Source organism: Opisthocomus hoazin, chromosome Z, assembly GCF_030867145.1.
Source record: "Opisthocomus hoazin isolate bOpiHoa1 chromosome Z, bOpiHoa1.hap1, whole genome shotgun sequence".
Lineage (NCBI taxonomy): Eukaryota > Metazoa > Chordata > Aves > Opisthocomiformes > Opisthocomidae > Opisthocomus > Opisthocomus hoazin.
Genome location: NC_134454.1, coordinates 33,913,224 through 33,938,525, shown reverse-complemented (window position 1 = coordinate 33,938,525; position 25,302 = coordinate 33,913,224). Strand labels below are relative to the sequence as shown.

At 39.9% G+C, this 25,302-nt stretch overlaps 2 protein-coding genes across 2 annotated transcripts in view; one reads left to right on the top strand and one right to left on the bottom strand.

Moving 5' to 3' along the window:
• The window catches only part of TMEM215 (transmembrane protein 215), a 155,252-nt gene that overhangs the window by 1,740 nt on the left and 128,210 nt on the right, over positions 1-25,302 (top strand). The gene's annotated exons all lie outside the window — the stretch shown is intronic.
• LOC104338373 (atrial natriuretic peptide receptor 2) overlaps positions 9,885-25,302 on the bottom strand; it is a 38,853-nt gene continuing 23,435 nt past the window's right edge. The window contains exons 13-23 of the mRNA XM_009944410.1: positions 25,101-25,242; positions 21,570-21,618; positions 20,577-20,681; positions 18,641-18,760; positions 17,753-17,846; positions 16,855-16,942; positions 15,955-16,094; positions 14,746-14,898; positions 13,779-13,877; positions 10,596-10,687; positions 9,885-10,049 (exon numbers count right to left, since the gene is read on the bottom strand). Of these exons, the coding sequence (XP_009942712.1) occupies positions 9,885-10,049; positions 10,596-10,687; positions 13,779-13,877; positions 14,746-14,898; positions 15,955-16,094; positions 16,855-16,942; positions 17,753-17,846; positions 18,641-18,760; positions 20,577-20,681; positions 21,570-21,618; positions 25,101-25,242 (1,247 nt within the window). The remainder of the gene's footprint in view (positions 10,050-10,595; positions 10,688-13,778; positions 13,878-14,745; positions 14,899-15,954; positions 16,095-16,854; positions 16,943-17,752; positions 17,847-18,640; positions 18,761-20,576; positions 20,682-21,569; positions 21,619-25,100; positions 25,243-25,302) is intronic.

Genomic DNA, 25,302 nt, shown 5'->3' with positions numbered 1-25,302 from the left:
CCACTCAGAGGTCTCAAATCCATGCTTTGCTGTGGGGAGGGAGCAGAGGACCTGTCTGACAGACATTTTTGTTCACAGCTTATGGATACATAGCAAGAGAAATATAAAGTGAGTAACGAGGATTAACCATTCAGAATCTCAGCCTGCAGCTTGCATACAGAAACGCAGTTCCTGGCCATTCTGTTCAACAGTAAATTACATGTTCCATGCTGCATGTAAAAATCTTACCTGGCCTCTACTATGTAGGTAATAGAGATGTGGTATGATACAATGTGCATGCTAAGCAGCTACTGCAAGGGTTAAACTCTTAGGGTAATGGTTACTGAAGCACAGAGTAATTTGCTAGCATCTCACAAAATCCTAGTTCCTAATACTAAACTCTCACAACTCTGAAAAGTTCCTCTGTGATGGAAGTCTTAACTGTTCTTAGCTGGTTTTTGTCAACCATAAGTTGTACCAGACAAATGTATTGAATTACCAGGATAGGAAAGAAGGAAAACAGCCTTTCTTTTGTAGCACCCTGAGATGTTGTGCAGAAAGTAGTAAGGAATTTTCCACCTAAATCAGCTGTTCTTCAGTGCCCATGGAATTGTTTGGAAAGTAAATGGAAACTTCATGCATCCACTAGTTTGTTTGGAAACTTACATCAAACCATGACAGGTAACGAGTCTCTGAACACGTTTCCAGAAGGACGAAATACGACTGTTTACAAAAGCAAGTTTGGTTTCTTTCAGACCAAATACGGTGTTATGTTAACGCTGTGGCCAGGCTTTGGTGGGGCATCAGGATGCTATCAGGATAAATTAAAAAAAATACTAAGTGGTTTGAACCGGGTAAAGCCTCTCGATAGGTGATTACAGGCAGCTTTGCTGCTCTGGCATGCAGCAACAGCACTGTAGGAATAAACAAACACTTGTGCTCTGTACAGCAAAAGTTTTATCCACTGAGCAAAGGAATTCCACAAAAACAGACCGCCCTCCCCGACATGTTCATCTCCGACTTCTACATAAAAGCACTCTGTTGTTGTCAGGCAGATTGCCTCCTGCAGGCTTAGTCACTGCAGGACCGCATTCTGCAGTGCACAGAGCAGCTTTCTGGTAGCACTGGGAAGTATTATTTCATGACCTCTGAAGCCAACAGCTAAAATACTGCTGATATACATGACGAGGAATAGGATCTTCCATCACTTTCTGTTCCCAAGGGAAGCAGGTGAGGGTCTCAGCGTGTGCCCATGGGTGTCAGCATCCCTGAAGGTCAGACCCACCATGAGAAAACGGGCTACCAAATAGCTGCCAGGGTTGTGAGCAATCGCTTGCCTTGCGTAAGAGAGCAAAGCGTCAGCCCGCTGGGAACCTAGATTTGTACAGTTCTGCAAATATGTATAGGAAGAGGTCAAGTTTTTCCATTTTGTCTCGGATTAGATGTTCTCTGTCAAAAGTTATATGGGGTTTTCCAAAGCAAGCTAGCAAACTCCAGTGACAAATGGAATGGTAAATACATAACTTGAGATACAGCCACACAGAGCTGAGACGTGCTTTATTCTGTTCTTCATGCAGAAACGAGAAAACGTTTGTATTAAAGGAAAGTTTAATGGGAGTGAAAATTTCCCACAGTATAGAAAGAGAGATACACAAAATGTGTGTTTTAAACATGATATTTACAGGCAATGTCCTTCCTCCATTAATTTAGCTGAGGTGAGATTTCATAAAAAAACACAAGTTTAAGCAATATTTCTAGGCTAATCCACCATAATCCATTAAAGTTTTTTACTGAACATGTAGGAATTTGAAGTTAAAGAATGTATTTTTACTGCCTCTGAAATTTCTGTCTCTACGATTTTTCCTTTCATTTCTGCTATTTAAGCAGAGAATGCAATGGAAGTGGATTAATATAGCCATTTTAAAAACAAGAATACGACTATTTAAAAATGAAAGGGGGTTTATTTGTTTGGGTTCTTGTTAAACAAAGTGAGTTTTTTCATACATTATAGTTTTGCCAGTAGAAATCTACTGCGTATTTGATCAAAGATGGCATGACAGCAGCTTCAAGCTTTTCATACAGATACCATGCCCAGGCCAGAGGATTACTGGGGCTGTATTTTTATTCAGCTCATATTTTCTCTTCTGAGGTCCATTAGAACTTGCAAGGACCAGTGCTGATCTTGGAACAAGCAGGGATAATCACATTGCTTTTCAGAGGCAGCTTCTAGTCCTGGGTCTGAATTTGGCTTCAGGATACCATGACCTGGAGTGTGATGAGCTGGAGATGAGAGCTTCTTTCTGCCCTTGCTACCTTTAGAACACGTCTAGGTCAAAATCACACTTGTCTCCTCAATGCTGTCCTCCTGACAATGCATGCAGTTGCAGTGGAGTGGAGCTCTGTTTGTGCAGTTAACAACTGGTCTTATTGAAGTGAGTTGCCAAATATTGCTTGGTCCTACAGGGAGGATGGCAGGGCACACATAAGCGTTTGAAGAAAACCAGTGATTTGGACATTCAGAGAAGGTTCCTGAGCTATATAAATTTTATTTTTAGAGTAGCATTTGTCATAGTGCTACAGTGGAGTTTACCTTCACTTAAGAGACAATGTGATACATAGATCAACTCTATGCACTGCAATTTTGTGTTGCTTTGTTTAAATTTCTTTTGTCATAAATAGCTTTTTTACAGCCATACAAGCTGATCATTACAAAGGGTTTAACAGAAAATTTGGAGTTTTACTCAGTGTGCAGTTTGCTCCCCTGGAGCACGGAACAATAGTTGCTCCTTTCTGCCTGAAACTGAACGAGTGGGCAGTGAGTGTGCTCAGGGTGCGTGTCCCTCAGGACCAGTGTTGTGTTCTTAATCTGCATTCTGCAGGAACGTGGTTCTCTTCCACAGGCCGTTCCTGGCCGTCTGATCCAACCTCTCTGCCGTCCTGGCTGCAGGAACTATTTACTGTGTTGCAGTTAGCAGAGTAACAGCCACTACGACCCTCTCTCAGCTCTTCTGTACGTTCCAGACTTTGCAGAGTGAGCTCCTGCTCTTGACCAGCGTGGCAGAATCTGAGCCTACATCATCCATCCCATGTAAGCTGTTGTGTTGAGATACCCAACTACGTTGTCGGTTCTGGCAGTACAGGCCTGGGTTTTTGCGTCTCTGCGTAGTACCTTTCACACTGAAGGTGCTCTAGAGATGGGCTAGATATGGGTGACTGTCAGGCCTCAAAGGCACTTCCACCCTGATTTTCATGAGCATTTAGGGACTGGTCTATTTATAGGCAGAGCACAATTTGCACTCAGAAACTTGAATCTCAACACGTTGCCAGTAAAGCCATATTGCAAGAGAGTGCAGTTCTGACATGGGAGATTTTCTGAGTCTTGGTAAGTTCCTATGTAAGTTTCTAATATCAATCATATTAAAACTTGCAGAGGAGTTTCCTAATATGTAGGCTAGAGGAGCTTTCTTGACATACTCTTCACACCCAGCAAGGGGCATCAGCTGCGAAGCAGCTCATGTTGAGCCCATTCCTATGCTGCAGCCAGTCTGAACACACAACCCCTACTGGGATGACTGTTGACAGGTTTGTTACTTCTCTGGTGTGATGGTCCCTTTTATGTCTGGTCTTTAGAAACAACACAGAGAGCAGATCTAGAATTCACTGTTAATGCTCCTTGGCACTCTTTCATCAGTAAGCATTACCTCTAGTTTATCAGTCCTTTCAGTGGACAAATTCCAAGCCCTGTATGTCTTTTCCAGGCAAGGAGATCCAGCTACCATTGTTTTTTAAATCACAGATTATTTTCTGTTCAGAATGGCTGCAAGGATTATCCCTGACTATCCTACTGTCAGATGCGTGTGGAAGTGTTTATGCTTTATCTTTTTACTTCCAAACACTGCACCAAACATTACATGTTTCTTTGCAATAGCAAGTCACGGAATGCACAAGCATCGCAATATATTAATTTGAGATCTGCCCAGAGGACTCCTCTGTCTCTCTGACACCTCACCCAAATGTTCTGCCTCAAGCCTATTTTGCAATTTAAAATTCGTGCTGTCCTCTAGAAGAGAATTTTTCTAAGAGCTCAGTTGTGTCTCAACAACACACCATTCTTCCAACAGGATACACCAAGCTTAAATGTCCCAGGACTGTCTTTCATTATAACCCCAGTGAAATCTTGGTTCTGTTACCAATCACAAGTTCAAATTTTCCAGTGCTTTGCATTCAACTTCTCCTCAAACTGCTGGTAAAACCCTTGAACCCTTACTCAGTTCTGACAGATTTAGGGCAACTACTTTTTCAGTCTACAGTTTCATTACTTAGGCAGTGGAAAAGGGTTAAAAACTTTGAAAATCTGGCTCTGTACTTTGTTCTAGTGAGACAAGAACAGAAGAACAGGTATTATCCATGAAAACAAAAGAGACCAAAAAGGCTTCACAGACAGAATTTCATTAATTTGTTAGATTAACTGTGTTATATTCTGGTCACATAAGCAATATATTTAGTGCATTCTTCCATATGTGTAGCTTCTTTTTGGCAGCTGACTCTGAACAGGCTCCTCAGGTAGGGACAGGGAGTGTTCTTCTGCCTGGAGGCAGGATGCAAGAGCTACAGAAAAAAATTGGTATGTAGTAGTGATCTGATGCCAGGAACGCTGATTCATTTTAAGATCTCATCAAAACACTTATTTGCACACCATTGTATTTTACTACGAAATGCAGTGACAATCACTAGCAATTATGCACAGCCATGAACATAAGGATGCTACTACAGCAGCTTTGTATTTGGCGTTCCCTGGCTAGGAAGTACCTATTCTACTGCCATTGAAATCCAAGGCAAAATTCACAAAGATGCAACAGTAAAAATTCAGTGTGGAGCTTAAAGGTCAAACTTAGTACTGTTTGTGTGAAAACACTTAAATCCAGCATTAGAAGTTAGTTCTGAAAAGGATGTACATGTGCATAAGACCTCGTGTGGTGGATAGGTGAGGTACAAATACAGATGGGGTAGCTTGGTTCCCTGTCTGAACCAGAGGACCATGGTTAGTATACCAAGGGACACTAAATAACATCATGCAGGCTCATGCATGCTCATTGAAAGTTTCAGTCATTAGGGTTCCCACAAAAACAAATTCTACAAAATCCACTCTCTCACATTTCAGACTGGTTGTTTTATATCTTGACATCAGAAAGTGCATTTTAGTAAACTGTAAATTAGGACAAGAGGGAATCTTCCCCTATTTTCTTTGGAGAGAACGTTGGATTGCAAATGATTTTATCTTTGAATTCCAATTTAGAATGCAGTAATGTACAGTCCAATGTTTTACACTGACTGGTGTGAAGCAGGGGAAAATTCAGACAGAAATTAGGAGGACTGAGTACTCATTAGCTGCAAAGCAGATGGTAGCCAGCTGGAGAATAATCAGAATAATCTTTCATAGCCTTGTCTTTTTGCTGGTCTGAAAGGACAGCCCCAGAAATACACTCGTAAAAAAATGAAGACTCTTACTATTGAGGTCAGTTCAGACAGAAGGGCTATTAATAACTTTTGGGGGTCTGAGTGTGGTGGGAGAGAAAGATGTTCTACACGCTGGGGAACCTCATACCTATCTGTACTTCAGACATAGATCTTCAACAGACCCTGCATCCTCTGACTTCACAGTCAGGCTAAACACTCATACTATGCCCTTGCACTGTTTGCAAAGAACACCTGACTTCATTCCACTTTTCTTTAAATAAATTCATTATTCAGGTTTAACTAAGTAGCTTTTCTGTTTACACAAAATGAACCATGGAACTAGACACCCTCTGCACATATTGATAACAACCTAAATAAAGGATGTTTGCTACCTAATCTAGGGGATAAAGACTAACTTTTTGGTGGCAAGACACAGTCTTTTTCCAGTGCCAATGGTCTGAATAAAATCTAGGAAGTTTTACACCTGGAAATACATTAACCATTTTTTTCACTTGGAATTTTTTTAAATATTGTGGTTATTCAATCTATTCCTCGACATTCAAATTGAAACAATATAGTGTAGGTTTATGAATCTAATTAAAGACTTTCATAAGTCACTTTTTGTGTTGTGTGATTTATTTAATGTACCTGCCTGCATCCTCACCTGTATGTAGATGGAGCTGCAATAAACAATAGTAAAAATGCACAATCTTTCCGTAAAGTCATGGATCACATCATGAATGCAGTATTAGTATCCTCTGCATTATTTCCCCCGACTGTAGACAATGAATGGGCACTGAATGAAGAACTGAAGTGTTCTATACAGTACATATCACCTTCAGTTCTTTAGCTGTATTATTACAATTTCTTTCCCATTTTCTGGTAGGGATGTAATCTCCTAGGAAAGGAGGAACACATCACATGTTTATCTGTATAGAGTTCCATTTCAGAAAAGAATACTTGCTAGATTATCTGACTAACTCCACATCTGGGGTGTGAATCCCTGTGGATTTAAAGCATGTCACAGATGAGCACCGTGCTGGTTATCATACTTCAACTTTACCAGCTGGTAAATGCTTTTCTGCCTTGCCAAGGTCATCAGGCCCTTAGTCAGCAGCTACATTGTAAGCCACAACAACCTTCCTTGATGCATTTCCTAGACAGGAACTAGAGCAGGATGCTCTGGAGATCTGAATTCACTGTAACATCAGCCACAAGTGCTGCCCCACACAAGGATATAGATTTAGAGTGATGAAATAGGACAACATTTTGGTTTTCGGGTGCTATAAAGACCACATGCCCTTGTATATGAAGTTCTGTGTGGAGCATGGCTCTGTATTCCCTTGGTGGGCTCAAAAACTGAGATGCTTACAGAAATCAAACCTAGGGCAACAACTGTCAAAAATTTTGTGTCCTTGGTATAGATTTGCACTAACCTCTTCCTATACAGTTATATTTATAGACAGACATCTTTTACATAAATATGAACATGTAATTCTCTCTATATTCCGTAGATGTATTGTTATATAGGTATGTATGCCTGTGTGGCCACTACAATACAGATAAAAAATGATCTCTGCAGTATGCCATCCCCAGAAGGTAAAAGCAAAGCACATCTCACAGGCTTTATGCTGCAGCCACCTTTGCTGAATTGTCTATGTCTTGCAATCTCTAATGATTGCTGCATTGTATCTAACTTCTACTAAATATCTGTGTAACCAAATAGAGCTCATGTTCCTGAAACTTGCCTGTTGCTTTGCTAGTTGACAATGAAATATGGCTGTAGCCATTGACTGTATCTATCAAAATGCCTGAGATAAATCTTTTATACTTGCTAGTTGACTGAGGACACTTCCACTTGCATCTATAATGTTCATTGCCCTGTACTTCTGTCTTCTGGAGGAAGAACAGTCATATCATCACAGTCATCAGACAAGCTGACGTTAGTAAGGGACTACTGCTTGAAGTCTCAGGAGGGATACCACAGATTCAACGGTCCTTAGACAATAATCTAGTTCTCATTCTGGAGATGCTCTATTCAAGGAGAGGATCAAGAGATAACAACAAAACAGAGAAGTAGGCTGACACTGGTATTCGTCAAGCTGTACCTCTTTCATAGATAACCACCAGATTCTAAGCCTCTTGGAGTCAGTGAGAGTCTCCCTACTATATTCAGCAGAATTTGAATGCTACCTAAGGACATGTCAGTAGTGAAGGCTGTCAATCCAACAAGCTTGATAATGGTCACTCATCACTCATTTCCAGTTAGAAGACTTTAAACTCAGAAGACACTCATTTTAAATCTTTTAATTCTAAAACCAATACTATAATAAAGCAGAAGAGTTAAAACTGTAGTACTGCTACAGATGAACACATAACAAAGCGCATGCTTTCACATTCACATTTAATAAAAGACCCCCTGATATGCACATTTCTAATAATAATGTAAAAAATGCTAACTCTTTAAAAGAATAGTGTAAACTATATTATATATTTTGCAGCACTATAATAAAGCAGAGAGTTTCACAATATCTAGGCAGCATTTGAGTAAAGGAAATGGTTATATTAAAGGACATCTCTGGGCTCTGGATAACGGAAATGTTTATTTTGCTAAGATTACAAATAAGGTAACTGTACTTTATCATGTACTAATATAAAATTCAAACATAGAGAAAGGAATCTTTTAAGTTTAGAAAAAAAATGTGACACCAATTAAAAACTTCATTTTTTTTAAATTTAGGTGGACTTTATATTGGAATCTCATGTAACAAGATCAGCTCAGTAAGTCCCTTGCTGACATTCTGGTACCCTTCAAGTGGCAGCATTCCCACAGACTTCTCAGACAGAATTTCACTCAGAATGTTCTATATTTTTCTGTGGATTGCAACTAAGTCTTCCACAATTACGGAGGATTTAGCTTTCTACCTCTGTTAGGTATCTCTGAAGAATCTAACATTACCACTGCGTTTACTTCCCACAGAAGCTGAAGGAGGACTATAGTGTGACTCTCCTATTATTATCACACAGCACATATTCAGCATTAGATGTATGCTGGCTACATGGGAACATGGACAACAAGTCAGCTGCTTGTTTAAGCCACAGAAATTTATACCAGAAAAAGTGCACCTACATGTGTGCTTTTGTGCTTGATCCAGGTCAGACTGGAGGGTAAGGGAGCAGAATAAGGAGGAGTAAATGGTGCTACGTCACTCATAGTCCTTTCTTTTCACCTCCTCCAAGTTAGCTTTGGCCAGTCCAGTTCACATTATGATGGAACTGCTGTGACTCTTGGTATCTTTCCTTCCTCTGTTTCACCTATCTAATTTTGTTAGACTGTTAATCAGCTCAACTGGACTGGTTAAACTTTTCAAAATACATTAGCCCTGAGAGGTAATTTATTGCCATAAATAAAACCCTAAAAAGTATAAACAGGGTCCACTGTACATATGCTTTGTCTTTAAAGAAAGTTGACACCAGCAATGTTTACAGAACCACGCTCATCGAGAGATCACTCTACGTGTAGTAATGGGTCTCTCTTTACAGGAAATGCTTGCTCGGGAATGACCTTTTCAAAACTGTGTCCTAAATTACATAGTGACTCAGAGAGCTGCCTGGTTTCAGTCAGACAGCTAGCCAGCAATAGTAGGTTCACCACCACTTTAGTCAAACCAACTCCATAACAGGAGCTAATGTTAAGAGCAGTTTTTCGGAGAAATCCCAGAGCAGCCAAATACAAGGGCAGCTGTAATGCATGCTCTTCTGTTTAACAACAGCATGCAACGTCTTTCATTTATCTCCCAGGATTTTCAGATCTCTGTACCAAGATGGCAGGTATCACTAAGTGTTGACTCTATGGAAATACCCCTGACTTCCTGCTTAATTCTTCTTTCTACGCTCCAGGCAATGGAGCTGAAACAGAAGCAGGAGCACAAATTCTCATTTCGATTTGTAACCACTGTGATTGCAGTGCTTCATCCTCCACTTTCAATGGGCTTTGCTTTCTAACACAATACAAACCTAAATTTTCCCTTTCACAGCACAAAACCAATCACACCGACAAGGTTTATCATGCCACTAGATAGAAACACTACACTGTTTCCTTCTTTCCTGACATTTCCAGCTTACAGGCTGGAATGTCCAGCCAGATGGTTTTGAAGCGATGGAGGCTGCTGGCAGAGGATTACCCAGCAAAACCAAACCAACAAGTAACACTGGGAGCTAACTTCTGTCTTAGTAGCTGGTGGGCCAGTCTTATTTATAGCTCCTCCAGATGAGTTTTTGCTTTTTTGTGTTTTTCCTCCACTGCTGGGAGAGAGATACCTGTGAATAAGTTCTGCGCTAATACATTCACTAGGCTAAAGGAGTGTGCTATCTCGTTTCTTACTTTCTAATTCAGCAGGATGGCCTAATGGACTGAAAGCAGGATGGATGCTGGAGTCAGTGAGTGGCTAGTAAGCAGGACTGGAGAGAAGATCACTGGGAAGGACACCTGGTATCATACTAAACGAAGCTCTGTTGGAGTCCTGAAGAGTCACAGAAGTGCTGGTGACTGCCTTCTGGGTGGCAGAGACTTTCCTACCTTCAAGCCAGTATGTTACCATGTCTCCTTTACCCTAAGGAAGAAAATGAGTCATGGGGTTATAATACTACCCATTATTTGTGTAATAATCTTCTTATTACAACTGAAAGCAAGTGCCAAAAAGAGACGGATGTGCCTGACAGCCATTTTACACACACGAAGACTGAGGCATAATACTTTTCATTAAAAGAGAGTCACAGTGCTGTGTATTAAAACCATTGTTTGAAGTCCATCCAAAACTGGGTTTGGAAGTATGCTAGTCCTCTTATGGAACTCTTCTGATGATTTATGACATCTCTGAATGACCTTTTGTTGATTTCAAGTGGTTATGACAAAGTGACGCCACATGGTACTTCAAGTTTGGCTAAGTCCTTCACCTCTGAATTATCCGGTTTGTCCCATAACAAGCCCATGGAATTGGTCCTGATTTAAAACTTGAACCTGCTTTCTTCAGTGGCAGGAAATGGTCTAACCCAAGGACTCTGAGACATAGAGGACTGCATGGGTTAAAATTCAGACACTCCAGAGTACTTTCACACTTTCCTTTCTGAAAAACTGAGTATAAATGTTGCATACACACCTTGACTTGTAAATTCCCACGGCATACTAACACATACTCTCCAATCTGCTCCAACAGCTGGTATGCACTTGAACTGCACTGTATTTTAAGAGCTGCAAAGAGAGACAATTGTCATATTATCATAACAATTTAAGCGTCTAGGACAGCCCCGTCCCCCTCTGCATGCCAAAGATTTCAAGACTCATTAACGAACTGCCCCTTGCTTTTTCCATGTCTTTGCTGTCATTCCTCTGTTACTTGAAAAGTTCACATACAAGCTCCAGTATCCTGGCCACTTTGAGAGGGCATTTCAGGACAAATACATGGCTGTCAACAAACACTACTCTTCACATCCTGCATCTAATATTATTTGTCTACTCTGAAGAGCTGCCTGGCTGGAGTTACTGACGAGTACCCTTTTCATCTTGTGAAGAAAACCGTACATAGTTCCACCTCCTGGTCAATAAAGAGCCAGCGTTATCTTTGCACAGAGAGTTTTCAGCAAAGTCTAAACATAAAGAAACTGCCATCCTTGCTTTAACTCCAAACCTGTAAATAAAAACATGGGGAAGAGACAATATTACAATAATTCCACGATCTTTTTTTAAACAATGTGGTTTTTCCTGAGTTGAGAACTTATTTTCATGTAAACCCTGGCTAGCCTGCCTTTTGCGGATGATGGAGGAAGAACCAAAGAAGAGGACATATAGAACAAATTCTAAATACTTCTACGTTTGCCAGAAATCAAAATTTTGCCAAAATTTGGAAAATTGCCAAAAAATCCCTGGTTTGATTTTTTTGCCTTTAATGTTCTGCAGCACAGACTAAACCATTACACTTCTTTGTCTGAACAAGATCCCAGAGATATTAGGACTGCCTAAGATTGTCTTGTTGATTTTTCTTGTATCAGAAAATGATGGGTTTGTAATATATACCTTTTTTCTTTTTTTAAAGTTTTTTATTGACAGTCCTGAAACACAAAACACTCCTTGTGAACCAGGATATTTATGCTTCATAGATTCATAGAATTATAGAATGGTTTAGGTTGGAAGGGACCTTTAAAGGTCATCTAGTTCAACCCCCCTTCAATGAGCAGGGACATCTTCGACGAGATCAGATTGCTCAGAGACCCGTCCAACCTGACCTTGAATGTTTCCAGGGATAGGGCATTCACCACCTCTCTGGGCAACCTGTGCCAGTGTTTCACCACCCTCATTGTAAAAAATTTCTTTCTCATATCTAATCGAGATCTACCCTCACTTAGTTTAAAGCCATTAATCATTGCCCTAACACAACAGGCCTTGCTAAAAAGATTTTCCCCAAATTATCCGTAGCATATTATCCTTCAACGTATCCAGATACCTCTCTCTGAAATACTCTTTCCAGTAGATACGTGATATTTTAACTGGGCATCCTGCTTGGGAACAAGACACTAGCACTCAGATTCCAGCTGATAGCAGTTTTAATTTACATTGCTAGTAATTAATTAATCTATTTTAAAGTGATCATCTTAGGGTTAAAACATGTTCGTGTAATTTGAGATCCTAGATGTACAAGGCCAGAGAAGGAAGGTCATAAAAGAGAGACTTAAAAGATCAGAAGTTCTGTCTTTATACTTCAGTTTATATTGTTGATGCACCGTGTAAGAAATAGACTCACATACAGAACAAAAGTTGAAATATGAGAAATGATGGATGCAGATTTTGAAGGCATTAGTTTTAAAGCAGTTCAGATGAGATGACACAAGGAGCTTGAAAGGAGGAGGAGGGGGAGGAGAAGGAAAGGAGTTATCTGGGAGACGGACAGAAGGAAAATGAAGTTATATGTGTTCCACTCAGGACAGCATTTGCTTTGAAAAAATGTATAAAATGGTGAGAAGGAATGTGTTATGGTTTGGCTGCGGCCGGCAACAAAAGCACTACGCGGCTGCCCCTCCCCCCGCCGGGGTGCGGAGGAGAATGGAAAGAAACAGGCAGAAACTGGTGGGTCGGGATAAGGGCAGTTTAACAGAACAGCAAACAGAGGGAACAGGAACAACAACGACACAGAAAAAACGGGAATACACAAAACAAAACAGAACACAGGGAGAGCCGCTCTCACCGCCCGCTGCCTAGAGTGAGTTCCCACCGCCCCGCTCCCCCCCACCGGAACCCAGCATGATGGCACATGGTGTGGAATACCCGGCTCTGTTTGGCCAGGTGGGGTCAGCCCGCCCGGCTGTGCCGCTTCCTGGATTCCGGTGAAAATTAACCCTGTCCTGGCCGAACCCAGGACAGAATGGATTCTGGCTGATTCTCAAATCCCCAGGCTAAACCTTCAAAGCTGTCGTGCTGGAACACTCCTCTGCCTTTCTGCCTTGTTTTTAGTGGATTGTGATAGACGTTGAAGGCATCACTTTTTATCATGAAAGTAAACTTGAAAATACCTTGGATTTTGCTTAATTCAAATCCATTTAAAAGCATTGCAATGTGAGCAATAAAACTATTCACCTTCATTTCATGAATGAAAGAAACAAAAGCAAGCCATCAAGGTTGTTTGACCTTGAAATATTCCCTCATTCTTTTTTTCAGTTCTTGTAGATTAGGCTAAAATATTTCAGAAACTGAGGTTCAAATGCTCTTACTGGCTAAAGATGAAGCTTGCTAACTACATGTGGAGCTCTGTTAGCTCCTGGGAAGAAGCGGAAGTGAGGATACCTCCATGACTTAACCTCTAGAGATTTCTGTCTAATCTCTTTGCTGGGGGACACATACATAATCTTCTATACTGGTTAAGGACAGACACAGCTCCCATGTTGTCATACCATCTCTTGTGTTCTCCAACAGAGGAAGTTATTAGCAAAAAAGAGGAGCCATGAACATATTTTTACTATAAATTCAGCTGGGTGCCAGGAAGGAATGGACACAGTGGACATAGCCACTTACCTCTCATTTTTTCTGATTCTTGCACTTTTTTTATTGTAAAGAGCATCAAAGCCATGAAAATCCCTCTTTGAGACTTGAGGAACAGGGGATCTTGTTCCAAACGCTGTAGAGAATATCACTGGTATAATTTGCCCACAGGCAGACTGGACCCAGAAATCACCACTGTCCTTACCGGGTGTGCAGTCATTTAAACAGGACAGGACTCAAACCTCAGCATGACATTTTTTCAGAACTCATTAATGGGTGGTCAAAACCACATCCACAGTTTGTTCCTTGTTACCTTCACTGGTAGATTCCATCCTGGAAGCTGTATTCACAGTATCTCCAAATAAACAATACCGTGGCATTTTGGTCCCAACAACTCCAGCTACAACTGCCCCTGTTAAAGTAAAGAAAACCAGATATTTTTTGGTTTTAAATAACATAATCAGTCATACAGCCTCATGGCTGCATCCTACATTACCTTATATCTCAATCATTAACAAGACTGAGTATCAGTACTGTCTTATATGGGTTATACATCTGACTTACAGATGCCTTCCAGACCCATGGAGGGAATTGCAAAAGGGCTTCAAAGGAGAATAGTGAGGAATGTGATGATGGGATGCAGGTAGTATGTGTGAATTAAAGCACCTGCAGAATCATGTTTCAACACAACAACAGAATATTTTGAGAGGCAGTGAGGTAGGAATACCACCAGCTGGAGTTGTTTATGCATCACTCAATAGTCACATGAAAGCAGAAAATGAGCATTTTGATTCCTTCATATCAGCCCCATGGAATTTAAAATATAGAAGACATGATCTTTTGCTAAGACAATGTAAGCTGCTTAATTTGTAGATCTAGGCTGCACAGCACATGTCCAACCACAGCTGTCTATCAAGAAGGAGCTGCAATCACACAACAGCTTAGGTCAGGGAGCTGGGAGTCTTGAGAGTGAAGGCTAGATCAAAGAGTCAAGAAGTAACTCACTGTTTTGAGAACAGAGGAGCAGAAAAGGACAAATAACAGACACAAAATGGCAGTCCTCACTCACATCTGCAAAGGCACTGGGACCATGTGGTTTTGCCAATGTTGCATTCCACATTGTGTTCCCAAGTATCCAATAATCTATTCTGTTGGGATGAACTCTATGAGGTGCTCCATCCCACATCAGAAATTAACTTCACTTTTAAACAAGAGGAAATGCCACTACAGAAATATTTGTTAAACCAGAGGAGGACTCTTGCTATGCCCTTGCAACATACCTGAATGGATTCCTGCTCTTATCTTTAAGAGGGTGTTGGGCTTGTGTGGGATCTTAAAAGTCTTGCAGACATCCAGAAGGTCTAAAGCCATGCTTGCAATCTCACCAGCATGAAGGATACCATTCTCTTTGGGTACTCCCGACACCACCATATCTTAACACAACAATGCAACTGTGTTAACCTTTGGCATTACACACAGATCTATCAAAGGATGCTGCCTAAGTTAGAAAAAAATAAAGCCCTATTCCTTCCTATCCCACAGCACAGTTGTGCCTGCTGAGCAGACAAAGCCAGAAACAAATGAAGAATAGGGCAACAGCTGATGTGGGCAATTAACATAGCTCTGAAAAATGTTGGATTTCCTTCTTACTTTTCCATAAGATTTATTCCCTCATATGCTTTCTTCCTCCCTCCCCTCATTGAGGATGCATGGCGTGAGAGAGGTAGTGGGAAACTGGTTGCTCAATACCTTTTGTCTTTGGACAGGTATTATAAAGAGAGACAATGATTCCAGCAGGCATTGTCCTATGCTTCCTGCACTGACTCTTACTGTGTATGGGAAGAGACAGGTGGGTTTTTTCCACATCTCTTACAGGATTTCTTGTATGTCTCATCCAAAAATCCTGCTAGATTCTGCTAGGTGTTTGATGGAACTTAGTTTTAATGGTAGTTCAAACCCCAGCAGATTCCCATGGTAGCAAGTAGAAAGCCATTTTCCTAAAAATCCAGAAAGAAGAGGCAGCCAAGCCTCCACAGAGTATTAGGAGACAGAAGGTTGTCATGGTCTTTGCAAAAAAGAGAGATAATAAAGCTAATGGAATGGCATTTACATTCTCACATAGAAGGTAAATTTTTCAGTTGTGTTCCTGTGAAACAGAAGTTGCCAGCTGGCATTAATTTGTTGCTGTGGTTTAGTGTCAGAACTTAACAGGTCATAAGAACCAAATAAACAGCAGTGGTAGTTTACTGAACTCATTTGTCCCATCCACAACATTAATCAACTGTAGAAATGATGAAAGATATGCAGGAAAGTGTTCCTAAAGTTTGCTAGGGCTCTGCTAGGACTTTTCTTGTAGTTGTTTTTTGTGGTTTTCACAGTGGTAATAAACTTTCCAAATCTCTTTCATCTGTTCTTCCTTGGCATCAAATCAGTCTCTATGCTGATGAAATACCCATGCCCCAACACTGTCCACAGCTCAAGGAACTTACAGGCATCTCCTATTGTCTCCACCTTATAGACATCATAGTTATCTATGATTTCATCAAAAGTGGTATAAAGCTTGTTCAAGAGATCTACCACTTGGTAAGGTGTGCTACTGCTGGACAGCTGAGTGAAGCCAACAATGTCACTGTTAAAACACAACAAAAAGAACACACTCATCCACTGTCTTAACCATTGCAGATCGGCAATCCGAAAGACACAGTAATAATTTCTCAGTGGAACTACCTCAACCTTCTCCATTTCAGCATTTCTTTCGCTAAGGATCTTACAGAATAGTTTTGTCTTCAGACATTTAGTTAACTTGAAAACAGACTCTTTCCATTTAAAAAGACTGACCAACCTAAGCCTTTTTGCTTACCAATGCAGTAAACCATTTTTTACAGCTAGACTTTAATCTGTGACAGACTAAGTAGTGTTCAGTTCTTGGTTATGTACAAGTGAAAAAAGGGAACTTAATATCTGTCCATTTGTGATAAGTGAAGACATGCAATTTATGTGTTGCTTCATGCACACATAACAAGTCAAAGACTGTAAATCCATGCAGACTCTAGGGATAGACAAGTTTCCTTCACGCATACTGAAACCTTTACTTCAGTTTATCTTACGAAACATACTTGCGTGTGTGTGTAACATACATAAAGTGCCATGCTGCTGTGTCTTAGAGCTCCATGGTAATCTCATTCGATATTTAAGTAATGATAATGAAAAATGGAGGGGTGTGAGAATTTGGAAGGACACTCATTTGCACAGTTAAATGTTGCTACCTGGTATGACAAATGCCAGTTTAGATAGAAATTCTGTAGCAGTTAGGAGCTGCACCTCCACTAGAAGCCTAGAAATTTCATCAGTAGGAGTCAGTTCTAGTCCTATCTTTCACTTTTGTTTACCTGAAAAAGATGGTGGCACTTAAGTAACTTTGAGCTTGTGCATGTTTTCCCTGCCTGAGATCATCTGCCACTTGCTTTGGCAACATACCTGTTGTAGAAAGTAAAGTGTTGTTACTCCTTTGCCATGGATAATAGCACACAATAAACAGAACACATTTGTTTAAAGGTATAAAAGCAATGTTCGTAAATGTGAAATATTCTGAAGGTGAAAGCACTCTTTAGCATCAAAATCTGCTCTGCTGTAACATGAGAATTCAAAGTAAACCTCACTGATAACAAGTCCAGATTGTTCAGATGACCCATAACTTGCAGTTCAAGCAAACCAGTATCTATATATTCCAAGTAAGTGTAAGGTTTGATTCTAATAGTGTGACCTGGGATATTACTAACCCCTTCTTTGTCAGCTCTTTGGTAGTGTTTTCTTCCTGTGTTAGGTTTGTTTACTATCTCCTCTCATTTTTTTTTGATCTTCATTATTTCTCCTATCTTGCACTTTCACAGCCTTTTTTTCCCTATTCTCTCCTATGTGTTATACCTGTTCCTTATCCCTTTTTCTTGCCGAATTCGAGAAGATACGCTGCCATCAAAAGTAACCTCAGTCCAAAAGCAATTCCCCAGTATTTATAACTATACAGAATGACTTCCAAGCAAGATCAAATTGAAAACACTATGGATTTTGGAGTCATAGCTCTCAGATAAGAGCACTGATTTTTAGGGGGAAAATATAAAACATAGCTAAATATCTTTCCAGCTTTTCAAGGAACAAGTACATTAATTCATTGCCAACTAAATGTTATCTATTAAATAGTCACCTATTGCAGGGTTTCTGTTTGTAAATACACAGTTATTTGAGAAGAATATTGAGAAGAATATGCAATATTTTTGCAACATAACTTACTATACAACAGACGATCAGTCTTCTGCTTTTCATGCATTAAATCCTGGGTTCTCTCAGAAACAAGTGTCTCCAGATGTTTGCTATATTTCTCCATCTAAATAACATAGAGAATTGCATAAAATAATCCTTTTACTGAAACAGAGTCATACTTGGATAGGATTTAAGCATTTGAATGGTTTGAAAACATTCAGATAAGCAAAGGCTCAGGTCTGAGAAACCTAATTTTTTCTTACAAAAAAATCACATTTCTCCGTAAGAAAATTCGTGATTCTAGATTGGGGATTTTTACTTACTCTTAAGACGGCAGAAGCCAATAAGCTCATGTAAACTGAAGGTATCTAAATATCAATCTTTTATCAAAAGCTCACAACACTGTTGCATAGACTATCATACTATGCTATGTTATGCTATGCTTTTTGCATCCTTGCTCTGTGTGAGGCAACAGGCTGTGGAGGCAGGAGTCTCTTTTCTCTTCTGATGGGTTTAAGATACTCTGCTCAAAATGCATCTGAAAAGATGTTATTTGTGGCCTGCAGGGATTCTTTATCCCCAATACCCTAAGAGCACTACTGACCACTACTGGAAATAGGAAATACAGTTTCTTGCAAGTGCTTTAAAAACAAAACAACATTTCATTGAAGAAGTAAAAGTTTTCAGCCTCAAAGCAGCTGAGAAAATTAAGATAAACTGACAGAAATGGAATGAGAAGGAAAGCTGAGTCTCAAGCAGAATCACAGCTACGATCAGCCCACCAGATGTGAAAGAAATGACTGTGGACTTTCTCATCAAACAAGGGGTATGAGATCAAAAAACAAACCTGAAGGGTAGAGGTGAAAGCTATTGCAAGTTAGCAGATTGACTTGGACTGGATTAAAAAACTAAATTTACCAGAGTCATCATCATGTCAACAGGGCTAACTTTATTAGGATTCATCTTGTATAACATTTTCTTGACTTGTTCAAATGTAGGCCTTTGGGCTGGGTTATTTTTTCTGCACCTTCTGATTAACTGCAGCAAGGAAAGAGAGTGAGAAAAGCAAACAGCCTTTTGTCATTCCAAGCACAGGCAGTGTTTCAAATTAATATCACTATTTTCTCGGTGCAAACTGTCCATGTGAAGCCCTGTCTGCAGCTGGTGAAAAGAGGCAGAGCTTTTCTGAGGTCTCCGGGGTTCTACAGATTTATACAGAATGGAGAATGTTAGCTTGTGAAAATAGTGCTGGGGGAATCATGTATAGGGTGCTCACATTCCTTCTGCCAAGCACTGCTTAAGCTCTTGTGCTTGAAGACAGTCTTATGCCATTGGAGTCACATACTGTTTTCAGAGGACTTGTACACAAAATTCACAAGACATTAAAAACTCAACTACTGCTTAAGAATATTAACTTCTGGCTAAAATACAGTGCTGCTTATGAGAAGTTTGTTACGTTTAGGTTACTAAAACCCACCAAAGGTGACTTACATAGTTCTTAAGCCGAAACAAGGATGCCACAATGTTGTTCTGGTTTAATTGAACTGGGAGGGGGTGTACTCTGTTTTGTTAGGCAGTTTGAGGCTACTGAACACATAGAACTTCTGCATGAGAAGCAAACCAAACTAATACGTTGCTTGAGACACATACTTCACTATTTGAAAGTCCTTTGCCAGTAAGCAAAATAGATATTATTAATATAAAATATGTATGGAACTCAACACATTATAATAAAATGAAAATACACAAAAATCAGTGGTTGAATATTAAAAATGTCATTTATTTCACTGACAATTTGAGGGGACAACTGAAACTTTCAATTTGTCAGAATGACTGGTTTTTATTAATAATATTAAAGCAGAAGGCTGTACTGCCATTCAGCGTGACCTGGATAGGCTGGAAAGTTGGGCAGAGAGGAACCTGATGAGGTTCAACAAAGGCAAATGCACGGTCCTGCACCTGGGGAGGAACAACCTCATGCATCAGTACAGGCTTGGGGTGGACCTACTGGAGAGCAGCTCTGTGGAGAGGGACCTGGGCGTCCTGGTGGACGACAGATTAACCATGATCCAGCAGTGTGCCCTGGCTGCCAAGAAGGCCAATGGGATCCTGGGGTGCATCAAGAAGAGTGTGGTCAGCAGGTCGAGGGAGGTTCTCCTTCCCCTCTACACTGCCCTGGTGAGGCCTCATCTAGAGTACTGTGTCCAGTTCTGGGCTCCCCAGTTCAAGAAAGATGAGGAGCTACTGGAGAGAGTCCAGCGAAGGGTTACGAGGATGATGAGGGGACTGGAACATCTCCCCTACAAAGAGAGGCTGAGGGAACTGGGCTTGTTCAGCCTGAAGAAGAGAAGGCTGAGAGGGGACCTTATAAATGCTTACAAATATCTGAAGGGTGGGTGTCAGGAGGATGGGGCCAAGCTCTTTTCAGCAGTGCCCAGTGACAGGACAAGGGGCAACGGGCACAAACTGAGGCACAGGAAGTTCCATCTGAACATGAGGAAGAACTTCTTCCCTCTGAGGGTGATGGAGCCCTGGAACAGGCTGCCCAGGGAGGTTGTGGAGTCTCCTTCTCTGCAGATATTCAAGACCCGCCTGGACAAGGTCCTGTGCAGCTTGCTGTAGATGACCCTTGCTTCGGCAGGAGGGTTGGACTAGATGACCCACAGAGGTCCCTTCCAACTCCTACGATTCTGTGATTCTGTGATTCTGTGATTTCATTGTGCCTTGTTTGAGATGTACTTCTGGACTTTTGGGTTGTTTACATTCATCAAAGACGATATTGCCATAATATTTCCATGACGTCTTAAATTCACTTCAAAAAAGATTTTTTGTAAACAATATTTATCTTACTCACCTCTACGTAATCTGTGGGACATGGGCAAGAATTCTCAGCCTTTCCTGAAATTAATTCTGCCAAAGGTGGGCACCAAGAATATTCAGGTGAATGCATATCATCTTTCTAGAGAAAAAGGGATCAAAAAATGTTGAAACAAGTGATGTGTTTTTCATACTGTCCACTGGAAATATATTACTGTGGTCATCATTACTTTTATGACGTCTTCTCTATTGCTTCCAGATCATCTTTTTTATACGAGAGTACAAGAAAAAAAAGGATATAACCTGTCTAAACTGGGTGGCCTTTTCTAAAAGCTTTTTCAGAGCTGAGAGACTTTAATCTCAGTGTTTATATGAGGTAAACAACTTTTTAATCAAATGAATATCTGGCAAGATATTGGGAAACTTTTGAGAAACCACAAAGCCTACATTGGTTTACTAGCACAAATTGTCCGAAATGGAAGAATGGTAGTTTCAGGTCTTTGTTGTTAGAATTCTTGTTATTTTAGATAGAACTTGCTTATATATCCAGAACATCTGGTTTCAACTTCCAGATGCATTTTTTGTGTTTGCCATTTAGCACTGATCACGACACATGCAAGGAAGGCATTTTCCTAATGGAGTGCAGCTCATTTGCTCTTCTAGCATATTCTCACCACTGCAAGACTCCACTGAAAGTGCCTGTGCATAGCAGGAGAGGGAAAGGAACAATGGGAGAAAAAGGAAGGTGTTATGGCATGCCTTCCTCCTCCACTCCCCTGCCATTAAGCCTCACAGAGCTAATCAATAGGCAGTTTTGGAGCTGCCTTATTTTTGTCATACACTCTTCTTCAAAGTCCTAGAAGGAAGACTGTAGATGCAAGAGTTGAAGCTGAGCTTGCACCCACAAAGTCAAGAGGAAAAGGCATGCTCAAGAAATAAATCAAAAGTGCAGTTACACATAGAGTTTGGTTTGTATCTTCAGTAGAAACCAAATCAAAATTGTCAAACTTCAAAGTTATTCTTTACTTACTGGCACAGGGTCACTTCTTGTGGCAATTTCTAGTAAAATGATGGCATAACTGCAGAATAAAAACAAACCAAATTTTTAATGAAATAACAGTTAATGGAGTCAGTGGTTTCCTCTTCCCATGATTTCTTATACTTCCCCATTTTATGACTGAAAGCCCAGCATCCCAAAAGAGAGGATGGCAAATGTGCTGCTTACTGTTTGTAACTCCTTGTTACTACTCTGTGTTTTCAGTGATTTGTCACTGATGATTTCATAGCAGTCCTCTCACAGTTATCAGTCTCAGATTGCTGAACATTTGATTTTGACGGACAGCAAAGCAATTTTCTCTGGAAGAATTAAGGGAATCCAGGGGGGACATAGGCAAGCACTTACATGATACCTACCAATTAAATATACAGGACAAGTTTGTGCTGTAATCAAGGGGAAAGAGCAGGTTCATCAGGCTCATCAGCTGGAGGAGTGGCTTCTTTTCAGCATAGATCACCGTTCTGGAAAATCTCCATAAAGTCAATGATGAGACAGTGTGTCCAGAGTAGATCTTTTACAGTAAGCATTTTTGGTGGTTCTTTCTGAATTATATTTTCACCATTATCATCTTCCTCAGATGAACCAAGGTCAAACACGTTCATCAGAGGTATGGAAAAAATGGGTTTACAACCAGGTGTTCAGTCTCCTTATTCAGCTCACTGGAGATCTTTCAGAACAGTGATCTCTCAGAAGTCAGTACCGCCTCCAGCCAGCAATCCTGATAAAGATGCTTTTGCCTTTTTATGTACTGAAATTATGTAATGATTAACTGCCTTCTTGCATCCCTGCTTGATAACATTTATTTTTATGGGGCATATTGGTTTGCAATCTGTTGTATTGCTAATGGTTGCTCTGTTCTGTAAGGCATTCTAGTTGTATAATGGGGCATGTCTACCTATCTTTCAGTCCACTCAAGGACCACACTGGCAAATAAAATAATACGTATGAACTATGCCACATAATGTAGAAATTAATCTGATGAGATTTTTATGTTAATTTTGGGGTGATTTGGTAGCAGAAAGGAACAGCAATCCTGGTGAGACAGCAAAGATGAAATAGATTTGCAAGGAGAGTAATTAGATGATGGTACCTCTGATAAAGCAGTATTGATTTCATTCAGCTTCAGCAGCACTGCTCAGAAAAGTCCTAACATGGTGGATAGTGAAATTCACATAACGATTATAAATCAAGAGGAGCCTATCTAAGAGAAACTGTGTCTGGAAACAGCCTCTTCAGCTCAAACAGGAGCTGTTTTCATGCTCCTGTTCTCATTTCCATTTTAGCTTTCCCATCTGACCAACACATTCCCTGGAGAACTTTAAAAGCAAGTGATTCATGTGTAAGAGCACACAAAATTACAAGTCCCACTTCTACAGTTTCTGTTCATTTTTTATTTGGGCCATACCTTCAGGAATAATAATGAAATTTTTACACAGATAAAAACCGAGGATTTCAAGACTGGGACACTGCTCCCTGGCCAGTGAGCCCACATACATGTATCAGGAAACTTAGCACCTTGTCATATCACAAGTTGTGTTAAAGCACAGAATAGCTCTGTTAGAAAGACAACCTTTTTAATGCTACAGGACACATCTCTATCTTTCTTCCTTGACTGCAGGTTGCTCTTCTCCTTTTTCTGATTTCGTTTCTTACTGGTTTTTCGTTTTTACCAAGAAAGGATGAACTGCAGTACAACGAAAGAAGAGCTGGATTTTGCAGACACGGAGACTGACAGCAAAACAGATTCAGCAAGCATTCACTGATTCTGTCAAAAGCTCATTGTAGTCATTTACGATATGAACAAATCAGGTCTTAGCACTATTTTAAGGGGAGTCATTGGCAAGAAGTGGCTTCAGGATGCCTGGTTGCTGTCAAAATCAAGTAATGATATCTAACCTGAGCAGGGTCAATGTGTAAACCAGGCAAACACCAAGAAAACATTTTCTGGAATGCATTTTTGCTGTAGGGCAATGACAAACTGCAATGCATAAGACAAACCTAAAATTACTGCTTAGCTGGAGCATAGCAGTTTCTCAGAGCAGTCCATGTTGAAAAAGTAAAGACCAACACAGGACAAATAATAACAGCCAGAACTATAAACACAGTGACAAATTACCTTTAGCTGAGCTATTTTAAAGCAAATTCTAAGGGCATGTTTAAGCCTATAGACATAAATACTATTGAGACGTCAAATTCTTGCTTACACAATCTGATAGAATGGGTAACAATTAATAGTGTTCTAGCATATTGTATATGCATACATTTCTTTATAAGGGAATAATGTTTATTAATCTAGTAAATCTTATATATAAAATTATGTCTTCTGTCTATATCATTTTTGATGAATCCTAATTGAAAAAAGGGAAAGATTTAAACAATATTTTCAGTTTCTGCAACTAATTTTTCAATAAAAGCCCCACGACAGTCACTTAAGGCAGTAAGCATTTGTTGTGGCCTAGTGTAGGCCAGAGTAAAACTCAGAGCTTTTGATAAAAGGCACTAATAGCTACTCTTTGGTAAATGTCATCAATGAACTGTGCTAACAACCATGCTACCTTCTGCTCAACTGTGTGGCGCTATCAGCATTTCAATCTCTAATTGAATTCCAGTTCTTTACATTCTTCTAGCTACCAAAGTTACCAGGAAATATATGACTTCTGCTGGGCTGGGACTGTGGCAAGAAAAAGTAAGAGAAAAAGGCCACAAAACATCTTGTAGTAGCATGTGGTAACTTTCTGCATTTTGTCCTTTCAAATGCTTTCAGCAAACTATGGGAAATAAGCAGACAGAGGAAGTATCATTGTTGTGAAACAGAATACACTAAGGACACAGTAATTTTCTTACTTAATACAGAAAATTCATGGGAGAAATTACTGGGAAATATGGGTAACTTTTTAAAATCCTGAGTTCAGTTGTAATCCTGTTTATCTGAAAAGTGGTTGGATAGAAGCTAGAAGGCTTTTGAAAGGAAAGGCATGGAGCTATTCACTAGTGCATTAATTTCCTTTTCCTACCTCTATTTTTTCTCTGCAAACCAAATATTGTCACTGTGTGTATGCAGCAAAATAATGTATTGAGACTAATTATAGAAATATGACTTACAGATGTGCATTTTGACATCCTGTAAAATTGATGCTATTAACTTTTAAGGTATTTCCATTATTGAAAATAATCTACTTTTTTTCATAAGAAAGAGCAAAAAAAATGGATTAGTAGATAATAGCAGTTCTTTATACCTTTTTAAAATACCAGTCCAGAGTAACTCCTTATAAATCATTAGAACAACTCTGCATTTATATAAGGTCAGTGAATTCAGTATTTGGTTATCTGCCTTGAAAGAAGATCCTGTTCTATCTATGCTGTTCTGCATTCCAGGATCAATCATTTTTAAAATACAATCAAACATATACCTGGGGTGAGCACAGAATTACACTGAGCCTAATTGTGATTAAAGACTCCTCAATTTGAGATTATTAAGTGCGAGAAACAGGAAATGTTAACTACCTGTAGACATCTGCCATAGAATTAGGTTCAAAGTCTGAAAGGGAATGGATTTCAGGAGCTGTGTAAATCTGTATCAAATGCTGCTGGTATGAGCTTGACTCTTCAGGAGAATCTTCTTTTCTGTATGACTGCAAACCATAATCTAACAGGGACGAAAACAGGAAGCAAACTACGCAGTGAGTACTTCTCTGAAACACATGCA